General features: G+C 44.0%; 1 protein-coding gene across 11 annotated transcripts in view; it reads left to right on the plus strand.

Moving 5' to 3' along the window:
• The window catches only part of KCNC4 (potassium voltage-gated channel subfamily C member 4), a 69,923-nt gene that overhangs the window by 21,496 nt on the left and 29,033 nt on the right, over window positions 1-19,394 (plus strand). The window contains exon 4 of one of the 11 annotated variants that reach the window (XM_083445740.1): window positions 13,601-14,357. The exons of 5 other annotated variants lie outside the window; for them this stretch is intronic. In XM_083445740.1, the coding sequence (XP_083301866.1) occupies window positions 13,601-13,620 (20 nt within the window). In that variant the 3' untranslated portion in view covers window positions 13,621-14,357. Of the gene's footprint in view, window positions 1-8,738; window positions 14,358-19,394 lie in introns of those variants that run through there. 5 more of the 11 variants (XM_083445743.1, XM_083445741.1, XM_083445744.1 and 2 more) reach the window with 5 other exon arrangements.

The raw sequence follows: 19,394 nt of genomic DNA on the forward strand, positions 1-19,394 counted from the left end.
ATGTGACCAGGGCAGCCGTGACATCTCCTTCCCTCTACCTTCTTGGTCCTGTCAACAACCCTCCTCTGACACCTGCTGTGGCAAGCAAGACTCCAGGTATGGTTGGGAAGAGGATGGAGGGCAAGATCAGGGAGGTAATGCATGAGAGAAGCTGTAGCTGCCTTGCCCCTCATGGCAACAAGAGATTTAAAGGCATATGAACACTCGGGCTGCGGCTCCCTTTGCCCACAAGAAGCAATACTCTCCTCTTACATTCATGTAGCTCATCAGAACTATCTTTAACCAAAGCCACACCTGATTTGTGCTTCTGTTCCATCTCCAACCATGTAGGCTATGTATCTCATGTCTTTGGAGCAGATTTGTCAAGGTGTTCAGGTTGGGTTTCATAACCTTCCACCCCACCACCTCCTTTCTTTCAATTTTCATCAGACTTTGAGCGTGGCTGTTTTTGATTTTACTCTTCTTCATTTCTTCATCCATCTGCCCCACCATATGTCTACACCAGAGCCCCTCTAGAGATGGTCCTTCACAGTTTCTTTCCTCATGGTTTGTTGCCCCTTGTTCTTCCTTGATGTTGCTTTAACTACTCTTTGTGCAATGCTTGCCTCTGTGTGCTTCCTCCTCTTTGACCGTAGGCTGTTATTTTGGTTAATAGCTATTTTACATGCGGAAGAGGCCCAAATAACGCCTATGTACTCTTACATTTGCATTGAAGTGTGAAAAAATATCAGGTTGCACGCAGCCTCCATCTCTGAGGGAATATAGAAACTGTTGGAGCTGTATAATGTCCTGAAAAACAAACAAATAAAATGAGGTGTCTGCTTGTAGGGCAGAGTACGTGGATGCATAGGTAGAAAGAAGAGAAACAGTGAAAATGGAGGAGAAGTGAGACAATAGGGTGAGGACATTGAGAGAGATACATACACACAAATATAGGCAATAGTTCTGGAATATGCGTAGCTGCTTAACTGTGGTGTCAAATTTCACATGGCGGGGGTGTGGGATCCTTAGAATTGTTACATTAATCACAACATTTCCAGATCCACCAAGCGTCTCCATTTTCTAGGGACAGTCCAGGATTTACAGAAGCCACCCCGGTTTCTGATCTGATCCCAGAATATCTTGCTTCTCCTTAGAACGTCCCTATTTTCATAGGAGAAATGTTGGAGGGTCTGAAGTTATCTAACCCCCAAGCCATCCGAAGGGCAGTTTCTTGCATCTGTCCCTTACATCTTTCTTTCAGATTTGCCTTTGCATAGAGACTCAGGTTAAATGCATTTATCTGATTCCCTTCCACTTTATCTATTAAGCCCATCTACCTGTTTAGTTAACTTCCTTTGGTCTCTGCTCTATTTATGCCTGCCAGCCTTTATTCCAAATGGCTTTTTAATATCCCTTCCCAGCAATAAAGGCATATTTTTCTCTGATTTACAACTCTTGTCCTTGTTAATATCCTATGAGTTCAGAGCATTTGAGCTCTGATTTACACTAGCAAGCATAGGAGGAGAACAGTGGGTAGATTTTAAAAAAAGAGAAGCAGTTCACAGTAACTAGCCTGGGTAAGTTTATTGATTTCAATAACACCAGCAGTCAGCAGCTATTGGCAGTACTTTTAAGACAGACACAGTTGAGAAAACATAATCAAATAAGGCTGAGTCATTAGTATGAGCAGTTCTGCTGGCTCTTTGCCTCTTTGTTGAGAACTGAAAAGCAAGCCATAGCTCAAGGACAGGGAGCCTGTGGCCCTGTTCTTGTTGCTAGACTGCAGCTCCCATCTTGCCTGATCATTGGCCAAGTCCAACAACCACTGGGTTCCCCCACAACTTTCCCCTCCCTTCCCCAGCCACTTAGATTTGAAGCCTTGTCAACACACAGCAGCAGTCATACCCTGGGGAATGGCTTCGACCAGCCAGCTAAGCCAGGTGTTGGTAGCCAATGGGTCTCAAACCCTTGGTAAGTTAGGGACTTCCTCTGCATGCGAAGAAAGGCTCCAGCAGATGGAGCAGACAAGACCAATAGTGGGTCCAATGGTCAGGGAAGCTGTATTTGCATGAGATGTAGAGGCAAGATGGGACTTGTCCACCTTGGAAGGTTGTTCATCTCGGACAGTGGTTCTCAACCTGTGGGTCCCCAAATGTTGTTGGACTACAACTCCCATCATCACTGAGCTCAACCCACAGGTTGAGAAAGGCTGGTATAGGAGAAGGAAAGCTCTGACCCTAAACCTCCACTGCCTTGCCGATCATCTTTAAGAAAAGGCTAAGGAGCAAACCCTTCACAAATCTGGAGTGGGATCACCAGATACTGTTTCACTATCTGCTCATCCCTGTCTCCAAATCTGCAGGTCAGCCTGTCCTGTTCCTGTCTGACCTATGAAGTTGACAGGGACCAGCATGGGGTATGTAGTCTTCAGAGGTAGCATCCCACAGTGAACACTTGGACTTGTCCCAAGAGGAAAGGATAGGTGTCTGTCTCAAGAAACATCTAGCTGCATTCTCCAGTGCTCAACTGGGGACATGAGAAGCTGGTACTGGTGCCACCTACCTGCAAAGAAGTAGCAGAGGAGTTTCGATGCTTTCATAGCATGGTGAAGTGAGCATCAACAAGGTTGCAACAATACTTTCATTTGGGACTGGTATCTAGATGGGGACTAAGAAGGGTATTTTGAGCAGGCTATTTAGATCATGACATGTTTCTATTGCTAGCTTATAACAGTCTAGTTGCACCTACTCATCAACTGGAAAGGCCCTAACTATGGGATTTGTGTATTTTATATATTAACGCTCTCTCTATGTATATATATAGAGAGAGAGAGAGAGTGAGAGAGAGTTACATATTAATTATATATTATATATTAACTATATTTAAAATGCAGATGAGCAAACCACATATGAGATATTTACATTTGATATACAATGTAAATCACACCTTTGTTTCTGTGAATGTAGTGGGTCTCTGTTGCAAGAAAGGATCATTTAAAAGCATACTGAGGGTCTTGGATTCAGTCCATGATGGGTCTCCTGTGCTTGTAAATAGTTTTGCAGAACCAGGAGTTATATTGGGTGCTGCTTCTTACAACAGCAGAAGACTGTGGGCTGCTATTGATTCTGGCAGTCTCAGCTGAGCTCCATGGTGTATGTCTAAGTGCACATACATGGATGTGGAAGTGAGTAATTGATCATGAGGCAATGCAACTCATTTCATGTCTCTTTCTCCAGCATTAACGTATGCCCATAAATCTGTGTGCTCCTGTGCGATGAGTGCCTGCACGCCAAACCTATGAAGTATTGTGATACCAAAGAATGATCTCAGCTCCCTTCCTGGTGGCCCAGATCTCTTTGTGAAATGCCTTCACGCAGTTCCCTGGCAACAAACAAAACCCATTTTTAACCACTTAGGGTGACTTCAACCAGTGTCTGTGTGCATTGCTGGGAAAGCTGCCTGTCTAGTTAAGCTGCACTCATAGCAATTAGCAGAGCAAACAAAGCAACAACAAAAACACCTTCTCACAACCATCTATTGCTTGGCAAATTTTCTTATAGTTGTTTCAGAAGTAGTTCTGGATCATGTGCTTTTTTGATATCAGTTGTCTATGTGTGGACAGGAGTTTCACTTGCTCCTTCTTGACACAGATATCAAGAGAGAAAATGCAAATACGTGCAGTCTGGTACAGTACAATTGTATTCCAACACCATACTGCTTTTTTTGGTTCTGGCATTTCCAGGTCGATGCAGGTTGGTTGTGCATTAGAGTCATGGAATCATAGAATTGGAAGGGACCCAAGGGTCATCTAGTCCTACCCCCTGCAATGCAGGAATTTCAGCTAAAGCATCCATGTCAGAAGACCATCCAACGTCTGCTTAAAAACCTCCAAGGAAGGAGAGTCCACCACCTCTTGTGGGAGTCTGTTCCACTGTGGAACAGCTCTTACTATCAGAAAGTTCTTCTTGATGTTTAGTTGGACTCTCCTGTCTTGAAACTTGAATCCATGGGTCCCTCAACCATTCCTCATAAGGCTTGGTTTCCAGACCCGTTATCATCTTGGTTGCCCTCCTCTGCACACATTCGAGCTTGTCAATCTCCTCCTTAAACGGGACACAGTATTCCAGGTGTGGTCTATTACTTCCTTTGATTGGGACACAATACTTCTATTGATGCATCCTAGAATAGCATAGCATTTGCGCTTTTTTTTTTTTTTTTTGCTTTTTTTTTGCTGCTGCTGCATCACATTGTTGAATTGTGTTAAGTTTGTAGTCTTCCAAGGCCCCTGGATCCCTTTCACATGTACTACTGGCAAGGTGTCCCTCATCTTGTATTTGTGCAGCTGGTTCTTCCTGCCTAAGTGCAGAACCTGACATTTGTCCCTATTGAAATTCATTTTGTTAGTTTTGTTAGTTTGATGGCATCCATTTCAAAACTAGGTCACACCATGGAAACAGCACAACTGCAAGCACAGTCTGAAGCAGGACTGGGAAACCTGTGTCCCTCCAGATGTTGTTGAACTACAACTCCCATCATCCCTGATTGCTGGCCAGGCTGATGGGTGATGGGAGTTGGAGTCCAGAGCATCTAGAGGACCACAAACCCCCCACCCCTGGGTCCAAAGGCTTGTGGAGATGTAACAATGACAGCGGCTGGTGTATGCCAGCATAAGGCATACAATTTGAAGTTAGCCTATTTTTTAAAAAAGGATAGCTGTCTTTTCAAAACACCTGCTCCATTTGCTTCCCACGCTAACAGTTTAGCTTATGAAAGCTGAACTTATGCCATGGGGAGCTATTGTTTGGACACAGCTTTAGGCACAAAAATTGAGCTGCCAACCTTTTGTTCTGATTATTACTTCCCATCTATGCTGTGTAAAATGGAAATGCCTAAGAGGCTGGGCTCTGTCATGCTACATCCCCTCCTTCTAACCTCTCCATCTTCCCCCACTGGTCTCTTTGCCCATCCTCCTCTCCTGCCTACTCTCAAACAAACACACAAATATTGTACTGCTGATACTTATTACCATTGCAAGGTACAGTATAGACACAAACAACCAGCAGGGCACTTAAGCCTGCCCCAGGGCAGACAGGTGAGAATGTGGCACAAGGGATGCCTCTGCTTTAGCTGCCTTGCAATGGTAGTCAAACCTGCTGCCCTCGTGATGCCTCTTAGCTATCTCATACAATCCTAGAGCTGGAAGGGAGCCTGAGGATCATATAGTCCAAGCCCTTGCAATGCAGGAATACACAGCAGTCAGGGATTGAACCTGCAACCTTGGCATTGTCAGCAACATGCTCTAACCAACCGAGTTATCCTGTTATCTTGGACTGCAACTCCCACCAACCTCAGCTAGTATGGACATGTTGGCTGCGGATTATGGGAGCTTTAGTCCAAAGCACTTGGAGGGGACCACGTTGGTGCAGACCGATCAAGGATTTCTAGACGGCCTGAGCTAGAAGATTCCTCAGCTTCTGCTTTCTAGCTGCACACATCCCTTTAACATCAAATGGAAATCATTCTCGGAAGTGGCTGAGCTTCCTGTTTCTGAAACTTGAGGAAGGTGAAAGATAAAATGCAAAGACTTCCATCAGCCTGTAATTCCTGTGCTTTGGTAGCTCTGAATGAACTCTGCACTACACCAGTGAATAATCCGCTGCTTACATCCGGCAGGTTTGTCAGGCACTTGTTCCATAGGGGCATACTTGACACTTGTGCAATTTTTAAAAATTACCATAAGTGTATTCATTTACCTATTAAGCTTGCCATTCTCAACACTTTGTGAGTCATGCAGTAAATATGCTTAATACCGCACACTCTGTTCATTGGAGAGAAATAGGATTCAGCTGATCAGAGAAATGATACATGCTTCTTGTCATCACTCTGCTGTATCTGAGAAGAATATCATTATTTGTAATCGGCTCAGCTGCATAGCACCCCGATGTGGAATAAGGCCAATTTTGCAAGTCAGAAGTCACACAAGCATGCATTTGAGGGATTGGGTGCACTACAGGTGACCAAATCCAAAGGAGGGTGTGGCATTTGGAACCTTAACAGTTATGTAGACGAGGGAATTTTAGCAGACACAACTATTCTCAGCCCTGCAGGTCAAGTTGCACTTGCTGAAATGCTATCAAGGTACACTCAGGGCTTTCTCACCCATTGGGCAAAAACGGTCCACCACAGGTGTGCACAAGAGTCCAATCTGATCAAATGTGGGAGCTGAAATAGCATCCTTGGTTAATTTAATTTAATTTTAATATAATTGTAGGAGGTGTAGTTTGCCCAATCATATTTAAATAATCACCTGTCAGCTTTGTTAATTCCTTCTGTTTTGTTATGACACCAACATTTGGGATATTTTCAATAGGTTTTTTTAAAGCACCACTGAGTTGAATCAGCAAATTTTTTTTACCCTTGCTGAAATTTGTTTTCTTTTTTATTAGTTTCTACATTTCCATCTTTTGCTCATCCAAAAGGAATGGCTTAACATCGAGGGCTGCATAAAACCCAAATAATCTATATACAGGAGCCTTATTCTGCTTCACATCTCATCACCCTCATTGCTCTTGTACACTGTCTGTAGCACAGAACTGGTGCCCAAATGAACAATGCTGTGGACAACCCTGTGGACTGAAACATTTGGTAGCTGGTTAGCCAGAACTTTTCGCCATTTGGACATAACTCAGAAACATGGAAAGAAAAGGGTGCCGCTCAGTGAAAATCCCCTTGACCTTGGAACTTAAACAAAAATCAGTGCAACTTGAAGCTCCTGTCCAGTGCCCTGGCTTTTTAAATGCTGAACATGCATAAACAAACCCCTATGCACTTTTACACACCCTCATTTCTATTAGCTGCCTTCCTACCTGCCATGCCTGTGAGTTGAAAAATAGCTTTTGAGCAAGTTGCGGGGCTGGGAGGTATCCAACTTTCAGTGGTATTTAACTAAGGTGTTCCATCAGTACAAAGATTTTCCCTTGTGCAATGGAACTTCTCTCCTCTTCCCCCTGCCCCACCCATAGATCTGCACTGGAGGGTTTGGGGAACCCCAAAACAGATTTAGGAGACCTATGGAGGCAGCAGAGAGGGCAAAGTTCTGTTGCACAAGCAGAAATCCTTGTGCTGATGGGAGTCTTTCTTAGTGCTACTTTGGACAAAGTCCTTAGTTTCATTATGTCTTGTTTTTATATGGGGCAGTCTATTAACACAGCAAAAATGAAAATTCCCTGCTCCCCCAGAAGCTTACATTTCAACAGTTAGGGAGGACAACAAAGGAAGCAGCCAGTTGTGTTCTGTTAGAGCACCTCTGCACAACTCACAATTCCCACCCCCAAAGTCCACCACAGACCTCCAGCTTTATATTGTGGCCTATTGGGTGCATAAAACACCTCTGCTTTTGCAGTCCCAGACAGGCAATGAAAGCAGGGAGGAAGGGGGAACCTAGAAAGTTTATCAAGGCCCTGGTAGGCCAGCATACACAGTGGTGGTTTTGTGGTCTGACATTTTGTGGAGCTGGGCTGCTGCATATGTTGCTTGATAGGTTTTTGCCAACTTGTAGAACATTGCTGCTTAGTGTCATTTAAATGCAGGCTTCTAGCTCCCCATAGATGAGTTGCAATTATCTGTTAATATAGCAGTCAAGGGTAAAATGAGGTGTGTGTGTCTGCCCTGAGGACCAGGGGTTTAGCACAGTCACAAGCAGCTTATTCGTTACTGATGAGACAGCTGTGGCCTTTGTCAGGCAGGAAGTCCAATTAAATTACCCCAATGAGCCTTCTCCTTCACCATTCCACTTCTGTGCTTGTATGAGGTGCTTGCAGGAAACCTGGAAAGGACACTGGGATTGAAAAGTATGTGGAAAATATTTTCATGGTTGTTTTCACAGGGTCTTTGGCACTGAACAAAAGAATGGGAGCACCCAAGTGGGTTTAGGAGCCATAATTGGGCGATACATAGCAAGGTGGCTTCTGTTATTGGCTTTCTGGTGTTAGATAGCCGGGGGTCTGAATCTGATTTCTGTTTGAACCAAGGACAAGCCTGTTGCTATTTGACATGGAAAATCCTCTGTGGACCAAGCATTCCTAATCAGCAAGGATAATATTGTTTCAGGCAGCGCTTATTAGAACTGACATGCAGCTCTGCTATGCAATTTTTAGACTTGGCATTATGCAACTTGGTATATAAGGCATGACTAATAGCCCTGCTGCTGTGAGAACAAAAACCAGAATTAGGGAGTGAGATACCAAGAGGCTTATTGGAAGCCTCCTCACTGTTGATAAATCAATAGGTCTTGCTCCCACCCTGCCCTGCTCTCCTTCTCAAGCTCATAACATGTGGGGTCTGTCTGTAATATCCACACAGTGGCAGTGCAAAATGTTCCCTAGAATGAGCCTCCCCAAAGAGACACAGTGAGAGGAAAATTTCAAGTTAAGAAGAAACTTCCATGGAATAAAATGGAAGGCCAGAGGCACAGAGTTAAAGCCACAAAAGAGGGATTACACAACCCCCATTCCCTCATCATTGTCTTCTGGTGAAGGCTGCAATTTTAAGTTTATTTATCTGAAATGTTTTCCCCTAACACCAACGCACAAAGGTGAAGAAAGACTCAAGTGATCAAGATGTGGCCTCAAGGGGTTGCCAGACTGCAACCCAGAGAACGAGCAATTACCATTAAATGTAGAGATCAAGTGAAAGACAGTGGTTGATCTTATGTTCCTCCCTTGTCACCTTTCACTCTTCCCCCACCCCACTTACAGCACCAACCAGGACTACATGGATACCCCATAGGAGGCTGTGGAGTGGGGAGGGCCAGCAAAAGCCAGCAGCATCTGCAGCCACCTCGCCTTCTAGTTGATTGATCAGTTTAAAGATAAATGTTTACTTTTCAGCTATCTGGCTGCCATAGTCTTTGCTTGCTTTGGCATCACTGTGTGTTGCAGTCTTCACAGGACTGGGCAGTGCACAACAATCCATCACGTGTTAGACATGTGACTCAGTTTCACTGGGACCATCCGCCTTGGGTTTGCTTCTGTTTATTTTGGCAGGGACTCCTGTGCCTTTACCGGCTTTTAACCTCAACAGCCTTTCCTGGCATGAGAAAACTTAGTTGCCTGAACTGAGCTGAGAGCCCTGAATACTCCGCCTCTAGCTGATGTACAAAGTAAAAATGGCAAAAGTGGCATCTGCAGGTAGAGCACCTCACCACTGTCTTGCTAGTCCGAAAGCTCTAAATTGATCTTCAGGTTGACCTACTTTTATTGAGACTTATCAGGAAGGGGAGCAAGAGAGATGTTTGTTAGGCATGCTATGCCAAACCTGCTAATTTCAAACTTTGTGCAGGCCACTGAACCCGAAAGGTATTTCCTTCCCTGCTAATTTAGATGGATTAGATCTCATCCCTTGGGAAAGGCCACACTCACCCGTGCAACTGCTGATCTCCTGACCCATCCCTGGGAACAGGATGCAGCTGCCTGCAACCAATCAGCTACAAATGTGTCAAGTGACTGAGGTTTGAATGCAGAGCAGTCCCAGAGGAGCTGACCTGGGAAAGCATCTTAAGCCCATAAAACAAGAAAGACGTGCTAGTTGGGAAGGTTAATACACTTCTGTACCAAGAAGGAAGTGCCTGTCCTCTGTGATGGAGTTATTCTTACACTACATAGAAAACTCTCCCAGATCAGTTCAAAGCAGGAAGTGGGCTCAGATTTGGTGCATACGCATACATGCATTCAGGGAAAACCTTGTGCGTAAGTGGTCTAACCCAATGACAGGGACCATCTCCGGTTGGCTATAAAAGGAGACCAGACAAATTAATGGAGGATGAGGCTATTAGTCAAATGGTTGTATACTACCAACAGGCTCAGAGGCCAGTTGCTGGGGTTCATGAGCAGGAGAGTCTTGTTTGTGGGCTTCCCATAAGCACCTGGTCATCCACTGTGAAAAGAGGATGCTGGACTAGGTAAGCTTTTGATCTGATCTAGCCAGACTTATGCTGTCTGCCCTCCCAATTACTATAACTATTCTTCTTTTGAAGTTAAATTACTTGTGCCATTGCAACTGCCATTGCATGCAAGGGGATAATGTTGGAATTCTCCCTGCTTGCACTTTGATTGGGTCTGCTTGCTTTGCTTTTGCAAATCACGTTTCAGCTCACATTTAAAGGCAAGCCTACCTGATTTTGCACTTTACAAACAACGTGAAAACCAAAGTGCAGCCATCCTTTGAAATGTGCACTTCTCTGAATTTTGCAATGCAGTTCTCCCGCCAAGGGATGTGTACAAAAATGCATATTTTTACATGCTACCCCAATCTCTGAGCAATGCAAGATTCCAGGGGTTCCAGGAGCTTAAACAGGGTTTGTGTTTCCTTCAAATTGTTTGGGTGAGGGTTTTATTACATTTTTTATAAACAGACTGGAGGAGGGGGATGCCTACAATATTGTGTGTGGAAATTGCACAAGTGTCTCTTTTGCTACATGTACATTTGCTTGAAATTTGCATCTTGCAACAGCTTCCAAGCATGTGGATGAAACTACATGTGTGCATTTTTCACACATGAAAACCTGTGGCCCTCCAGTTGTTACTGGATTACAACTTCCAGCATCCCTCACCATTGCCCACGCTGGCTGGGGCTGATGGGAGTTGGAGTCTAACGTCATCTGGAGGGTCACAGTTTCCTCATCTCTGATTCACACTTTCCTCACTCTACCCTTGTAGGGAAAACATTGGGTGTGAAGCAGCCCTAGTATTTTGGAGTCTCAATATATCAAATACTGAGTCTTCGCACCAGTGCTGTCATGGCTACTAAGACCTATGAATCCAGATAGCCAGCTGAGGTACCAAAAGAACCTCTTTGTCCTGCTGAGTGAGGAGAGGTTCCCCTTCATTTTTATAAGCAACAGCAGAATTGCATGGGAAGTCTCTTTCCTGGTAGAGGCCCCAATAAGCTTACAGCAAGTCCACACATTCATCACTTGATGGCTGCACACCACATGGTGCATTTTATGTGTGAAACAGCCATTGCAAATGAAACACTGCAGCAGAGACTTCAGATCACAAACACCAGAATTTTTGATCCACGAAGTTCACGCAGCCAGATGCAAATGAGAGTGCTTAGTCTTCAAGAGATGTGACATTAATGATGCATGGCTCAGTTAGTTAGAAGGTGCTAATAACACCAAGGTTGCAGGTTTGATCCCCATATGGAGCAGCTGCATATTCCTGCCTTGCAGGGGGTTGGACTGAATGGTCCTCAGGGTCCCTTCCAGCTCTACAGTTCTGTGATTCTTTGTGTGAATCTACCCATAGCTACTTCTGACTACGGCCAGATTAAAAGCCCATGAAAGCTTGAAGCAGAAGATGCTCCATTAATGTTCATGTTCATGCACACGATTGCCGTTTCCACCCGGGTTTTGCTTAATGCCTCCCAAAAGAAGTATGACAGGCAAAATTCAACAGAAGAAGCATTACCCAGCAAAAAGCCGCAATAATGGGGAGAGCAGCGCTTGCTGGATAGCTCTTATAAAGCTGTTAATGGCACACACTTACATCCGTAAAAAGGGTTATGAACACGCTGAAAGCTATTCTTCTCATAATTGACTGTGCTGTGATATCAGTAACAGAAGGATAACCATTAGTGGATTCCAAGCAAAGACCGGCCTGGCAATTAAGGCTGTGGATGAAAAATCCAGATATTGGCATTTAATTATTGACTGAATGCCATAAAAGCTTGGGCAAGCCACTCCATTTCTCTACACCTAAGTATCTGGCTTGTAAATTGAGGGGAATCCAGGCAATAATTTCTTCTCATCCAAATAGATTCTCTGCAAGAGGCATATTCTATCTATTACTGTCTGGTTCACAGTCATTCAGAAAAGGGAGGGTAGGAGCTGTTTGCTCTAAGCATTTTCACTTTCAGTTCTCGTACCTGAAATATGATGAGAAATAGTTGCCTCAAACGGGCCCTTTTACTAAAGATGTGCACAATATTTCCACTTTGTTTGTTTATAGCATTGTCAAATATCAGAATTGTTTCAACATTTACTCTAAATATAAAAAAGCTATGAGAATGTTTTCAAAATTCCTACCAAAACACCACTCTGAAAGAACATGACAATTCTGTTCTATTGATGTCCCTTTCCTTTATATATCCAGCTCTACTACCTGACCAGGTCCTGCTAATATCTAATATAAGCTGCTTCAAAACATTTATAATTAAAATAAATTCTCTCTCCTTCCTTCCTTCCTTCCTTCCTTCCTTCCTTCCTTCCTTCCTTCCTTCCTTGAACTCCTGAATCAATGGTATAGAAACTAGACCAACAGTGATTATTGATTGATATAGGCATTGTAACTGACAAGTGTCTTTCCAATTGACTTCCCAAGCAGCCTCTGCTGCAATTTACAGGAGCTCTTAAGCCCCAGTTTCATTTCATTCAACTGGGTTGTGTGTGTGTGTGTGTGTGAGAGAGAGAGAGAGAGAGAGAGAGAGAGAGAGAGAGATTCTGTTCATACTTGACCTTTCTGTATAGTTAACAAGGTGAAAAAATTTGAAATATTGTATAATGAAATAGTCAGATGTGTAGAGCTGAAATATTCTGCTACTCAAAGTAAGGGCAATCTGACCCCTCAGTTGGGATAATTGGGATACCTGCCTAGGATATAATCTCAGGCTGTTTGTCCTGCATATTTTTAGTAGGCTCAGTCCAGGGGGCAAATCACAGCCTAACCAGAGTATAGAATGTAATGCTCAAGAGCATTTATTGATGTTACTTTTTTAATACCTAATATCTACAGCAGAGTTATCAAACTCAGACAACACCCCCAGCCCCATGCACACCTTTAAGGCATCAAAGGGTATGAGCTTTCGGCATGCATGCCTAGTACCTAGGCTGATTCAACACTCTCCTGAAGTTCCATCAAGAATAGTCACTCTGTGCAGAACTAGTGACTTGTACAGAAATATACATGCTCCAAAATCCTTACATGAGGTCTGAAGCATGGAGTCTGTCCTGGCTTTGGACAGATGCTACTATGAAAACAATTTTTATTCATTGGAAGGTCCTACTTCTTGTCTATACAATGATAATATGGTGTTAGTAGGCATTTGTCCAGGGTCGGGGGCATACAGGTAGGGTAACAATGCTTTAACCCTCTCTGTGGTTGCTTCGGCATGGTGCTGTCAGTCTCCACTGAGCTTTTGTCTTCTCCCTCTGACTCAGCCAAGCTACCATATGTGCTGTCTGGGCAGTTTCTCCAGCCTTTAGAAGGCCGAATGACTCACCACCGCTCTTCCCTTTGAAGCACCTCTGGATTCTCCAGCGCACAGCTCTGATTTTCTCCCTTACTATGTTTTTGTTTTTTTTATAAGCCATTCATGTCTAGGAATCAATGGGAGGAAAAAAAAGTATCTAACAGTGTTTTCAGTGCCAGGTCTCTTAAATCAAAAGAGCTGAAAAGATGCCTTCCTGTCTAACCAGCTCCAAGGAAAGCTTATGTCATGGGACACAGAGACAAGCATACATGAAGCATTGATTGGAAAACTATTTTTCCCCTTTTCTTTTCTTTTTCCCCTTTTTGGAATCTTTTGCTGGGACGGAATCTGAAAATGCTTGTTTTTGCAGGACTGTTGAATCCTCAGTGACTGTCACTAGAAGCTGGGATTGGCTCGAGCAATTATCCTGTTAGAAATGTAAACTGGGAGCATGTAAGCTGGGAGGACCTTCCTGTTTGCTGTAATCCTGCTTGCTATGTATTCAATGTGTGAAAACATGTCACGGGCATCCCAGGGTTTCTCCACACTGCCAGTGTCATCATGGGCTCTCGTCCTGTACCAGCACCTGAACTCTCTTCCATCAGCAGCAGCAGCAGCATCCTCTCTCTCTCTTATTGTGTTAACTGACCTGTTGGCTGGCATAGCTACTGAGCTCCACTGTAGTAACTTAAATGGTTCCTGGACCTTGTCATAGATGGACGTTGCTAATCTTAGATAACTTTCTTGCAGGCTCCTGCAGATGCTTCAGTATGTAAGTGCCAAGCATTGTCTGCAGCTCTTGTTTTTTTAGACTCTGCCGTATGTGCGCCAGACTTCTTCAATGGAAATGTTCCCTTTCTAAAAATGATATTCGTGGAATTGTTTGGGAACTGGAACCCACGAGATGTTGAGAGGAGAAGTCCTGACAAAGTAGCTTTGTGGACTATTATAACAGGGAAAAGGCAGGACTGTTAAACTGGAGAGGTCGCTATGTTGTTTCCCCCTCAGTGCTACTACTGCGTCCCAGACAGTATTTAGTACTATTATCTCCTGTGCTGTACACATGCCTCTTCCTGTCAAACTGTACCTAAAAATCTTAATAAAGAGATGTGGGAGCTGAATTCTAACTTTTGGGTATTCCTGCTGTTGCCTTATTCTTGGTTACTGGGAAGGTTCAAGCAACCTAGCCGTTAGAGTGAAGTTCTACTGAGCTGCTGTGCCAGTGATATAGACTGTAATTATCTAGCCAAGAAGACTCTGATGCCCGCGGCATGGCCATCTTCTGCATCCTGCAGCATCAGTGCAGTGCTCTTGCGGCAAAAGTGAAGGCACACACCAACTCCCTTTTGCCCATCTCACTTCATGTGTTAACCCGACTTCATAGCCTTGCTTAATTGAAAGGGCTTGTACAAGGATGTCACCGCATGCTATCTGTTTATCAGCAGCAGTGGAATTGGCTAAGTCAGCTGGCAGCCTCCCTATGGAGGCCTGAGAAGTTCCAGGCAGGGTGGTGGCGATGGGGCTGAGGTTGTTGCGATTCAGATAAGAGGCCAAGCACAGACATGCCCCTTTTCTATTCCACCCCCCAACATCACACAATAACTCTAGCAGTTCTTCCTTCCCAAAACTATTATGCTAGATTGTTTGCATAGCTGGAGAGTCCTTATACACAGCAACCTGGATCCAGCTCCAACAGATTGCAATACAGCATGAGAGCCTGCTCTGTCAGGTGGCTTAACTCTCACAAAGCCTGAGGCTGTTCAAGGAAATGGGACTGGAACTGAGGAATGTTGCTTTAAACCCAAACCCTACCCAGCCCTGCTGCTTTCCATGAACTGAGGTGAAACTGTAGCTTCAGTAACACATTCCACAGGAGAGCACTCTTTTCTTGCCTTTACCTTTAATCTTACAGACAGACACACAGGGGGGGCGTTCTGCCACCCCCGCCCTGGCACACTTTTTCTCCAGCTGCAAAAATCCTAAGGCTACAACTGCTGCTTCTCAGCATCAGTTGCACCCTTGATGATCCAGCTCAAGAGGACCCTGTGAGGAAGTGTCAGGAGGATTAAGGTGAGGACCCTAACAAAGTGCGAGTGGGTGCTGTAGTTCTAGGAATGCAGCTGGTAGCCAGAGAGATTGCCAGATCCACGGGTTCCGGAGTGTGCTGCTGTTTTTCACCTCAAGTGCCAGACCTTGACTGAGAGAAATGTCTTTCCAGCTTTCCTGCAGCAGCATCCTTCTCATCCTCTGCTGCAGGCAGGAAGGCAACAAGCTGTAGACAAGAGCCAGAACTGAGCTGTCCCTCACCTCTGATCCGAGGTCCATCTTTGGCAACAACAGTAGCAGACTGGGTTCAGCCCTTATTGTATCTCCCTGCCCTAGAGACCAAGGACCTTGGAGAGCTGCCAAGGTTCTCTGGCTGCTGGCACCAGCCCTGCTCATCTGAAGCCAAGGCCCTCAATTAAACTGGAAAGAAAAACAGCATCAAATCCTGAGCAATCCAAGCTTTGTGGCTGATGGCCAAACCTCAATTACAGATAAAAACTCTCTGACGCACAGAGAGAAACTGTATAGTGCCCGCTGAGATGGGGAAAAGCCATTTGTAAATCAGGATGGCCTGAAAGCTGCACTGCTGGGTCCATAATGACATTGAAGGCATTGCTGGGGTGCTAATGATATTATACAGCAGGGCTTGTTTCCAAAATTGCTGCTGATCAATATAAGCAGATGCAACTTTCGATGCCTGAGAAAAATATGGGAGCTGCTCTGTACATGGTACCAGCTTCCTCAGTGACCAAGGCACTGGTTTAAGTCCAGGTAAGTTGAAGGGCTTGTCCACATTTGAACATTATTTAGCAATTTATCCACTTGTCCCTCGTGCAAATTAGACCAATGTAGTCCATTCCCACATTGTATTTGAATGAGTACTAAAGAGCAACTTCAATCTTTCCTGTTCATATCAGTAGGCATTCCCCTTTGTGCTTCTATCCGCCTTCTGATTTGTTGATTCCATTATGCCAATTAAGTACTGACAGGGCATGCATTTGCACCTTGTTTTGTCTTTCTAGTCTACCCAAGATGTATGCAAAAGTGCACAGGAAATTATAGATTTGCTTGTGCAGTTTTCTAGTTTTGTGCAAATCTGAGGAATCCAAAGAAACACACACACAAGCTTGTGATGTGCCCCTACTAGCATGTTAGAAAAGAAATGAAAGCAAATGTAAATTTTCAGCACACAATTTTTCAGACTGCTGCCCAATATATGATTCTGGCATAGGAGTTTTTTATGTCGTTTGCTTGTGCAATGTTCTGGTTTTGTGCAAATCTGATGGATCAAAAGAGAGAGAAAAGAAACCCTACTGGAAATCATTCCAAGCACAGCCAGAAAAGTAATGGAAGCAATGAGGAAATAGCAGACATGGAAAGGGGAATAGCATAAAGTGAAAATTAATCCACCCACCCCAAAAGAATGAAACAAATAATCTGCAACCCTGAGTGAAGTGGTTGGAAGCTTGAGTCTCCATAACTTATCAGATTACCTCTATCAGGTAAACCCCAAATTTACAAGGGAAGAATTATGTTGTTGGAGGGTAATGTTATGTGGACTATAAAAATTAAATGGGAATGCAAACACACAGTAAACTCCAGTGTGGACGAGCCAAAAGAGCTATTTAAGTACAGAATGCTCCTTAAATGAATCTGTCATGAAACTCACAATCCAGCATTCAAATCCAACTTGACACCAGTGAAATAAAAGGAACATTAGAATGGTGGAGGAATCAAACTATTAACCAAGGTTAGTGACTCAAAGGATACAGCTAAAAATGCAACTGTGCATGCTTACTTATGTATATGCTTCCATTGGGCAGAATGAGGCATCTGCCTCGAGATGCTGATTTTGGATGTCAAAGGGTTACTTAATTTATTATGATTGTATGGGTTTTTTTATTGTCAGGGGGTGGTGGAAAGGCTTGGGGGAGTTTGTGCTTCATGTGCCAAAATAACTTGATTCTGGGTACCATGTATGATCCCTGTAAGACGGTCACTGTTTGCTGCTATTCCTCAAACAATACTGAATTGATCAAAGCTCCCTGCTTTGTATAAGCAGTGCTTTTGCACCAAAACTCCACAGACTGTGCTCTTGTCTTACTGTTTCAGATTCCCTGTACATCTCCCTCCTGTATGCCACCTGCTCCCTGAACTTGCCTGTGGCTTCCTCCTTCCTCTTCTTACTCACCCCACCCTCAAATTTCTGTTTTACCTTTCACCTATCCAAACCTTCTTTAAGTTGTCAATTGTAATTGCTCGTGCAAAGACTAGAAGTCGCTTGATTCAACTAGAACATGAACATTCAGATCTCTGTTGTGACCCAAAACACTCTTGGCTATGCCACCAAGAGTTGCTCTGCAGAGGCTATGGTCCACCAGCTCTCTACATGACATTTTACTATTCTCGACAGATACCACTGCAAAGGAAACACATTTTTGCAATTTCATCACCAAAGGGTAAGATATCGGGAATCACTTTCAACTCTCTGTAAATATCTCATAGCCCAGCAAGACTGTATGTGCATCAATGACATCTCCATATAGACTTAGGAGCTGTCATTTGAATCTTCTCCAAATCTCTCTGCCTGCCAAATTTGATTGGCAGTGGAAGGAAACTCTTTTTACTTCCTTTATACATTTACACTTACTGTCTTCTACCAGCACTTAGGAATGCTTCCGTCAAACACAGTGAAAGCTTGTGCTGAGTGGAATTCAAATGGTTTGCCTTAAATTCCTTCTTACATAGATGAGCCAACGGTGCTAGCAGAGTGGGGTGTTAACAAAAAGCTAGGTTGCAACATGAACCATGGGACTAGGCAAACCCATATATCTGGGGTACTGATATTGTGTGTGTGTGTGTGTGTGTGTGTTTGGTTAGATTTGGGATGGGCCTAAGCATTTGTTTGGGGGACCTGTGTGTGTGTTGAAAATATTTTTATAGAGCGGGTGCTCATTACAAGATGAAACATGGTGATGATACTAAAAGCTTCTAATGTACCATGCTTAATGGCTCACTTATGATGGCCACACTGAGACAAAGAATTCCAGAGAATGCCCCATACACTGCATAATGCCTCTATATACTCAAATAAATATTTCAGCTCAGTTTATTTGCAGGTCTTACTTCCTGGAACAAGAGCCTCAAGTTCGGGTTCGATGTACCCAAACTATATGCTTTCGGTGTCTAAAATATCAAGCATTCCAGTCAGGCTTTAAGGGCCAGAAGGCATTCACAATGTTCTTCAGCAGCAGCTGGTAACTACTGGGCCTGGTGGAGCATCTAAGGGGTCCCTCGAGGCCAAGGGGTCACTAGACGGGGACCCAACTTTTTATGGTTTTCTCCCCGCCCTTCTCCTTTGCAAAGATACTGTTACACACCACCCCAATATCCTAGCAGTGTGAAATTCCAGGGGTTCCAGCACTTACCCAGGGTCCATGTTTCCTTTGGAAATGAGGCACAGCAGAGACTGGGGTGTTGTTTCTTTACACATATATACAACCTGAGCCTACGGTGGAGGGGTTCACAGTACTGACATCCCAAGAGGGTCTTACTTCTCCCATACTTGCACTATTGGACTCAAACTGACCTCAGCCATGGTTCAGACTCTCTCTCCAGCTTGCTTACTTTTACAGAATGTCACATGTACCAGACATTATGCAAAAATGCCAAATCCTAAACTCAACTTTAAAACTCTACTTACTTCAAAACTCTTTTTTGTCTTCTAAACTATCTCTGAGTTGAGGCAGGGCCCCCTCCCATTTGGCTTTCTTAATGGCCCATTACCTTTCCATCAACTTTTTAATGGCTCATCTCCCAGGCGATTTACCTGCCTATTCTGGCAATTGAATAAGCACTAGAGCCAGGAATTACAAAGGGGTCCAGGCATTCATCCTACCCACACAACTCAAAGTAAAATGTGGATAGGGCTCTGTCCCTGTTGACCAGACCTCCCACGATTCTTGTATATGTTCATTTAAGTGTGTGTATGCATAAGTAGATATTTTCTTTATGAAGATTGGGGACAGTTTTCCTTAAAAGTTCCCTCAATGCCACAAAGCCCTAGAGGACAAATGGCAGCTCATTGTCTTTTGGAATAAATTTGCCTCTAGACAATA

Source organism: Podarcis tiliguerta (genome assembly GCF_965153285.1).
Source record: "Podarcis tiliguerta genome assembly, chromosome: 6".
Taxonomy (NCBI): domain Eukaryota; kingdom Metazoa; phylum Chordata; class Lepidosauria; order Squamata; family Lacertidae; genus Podarcis; species Podarcis tiliguerta.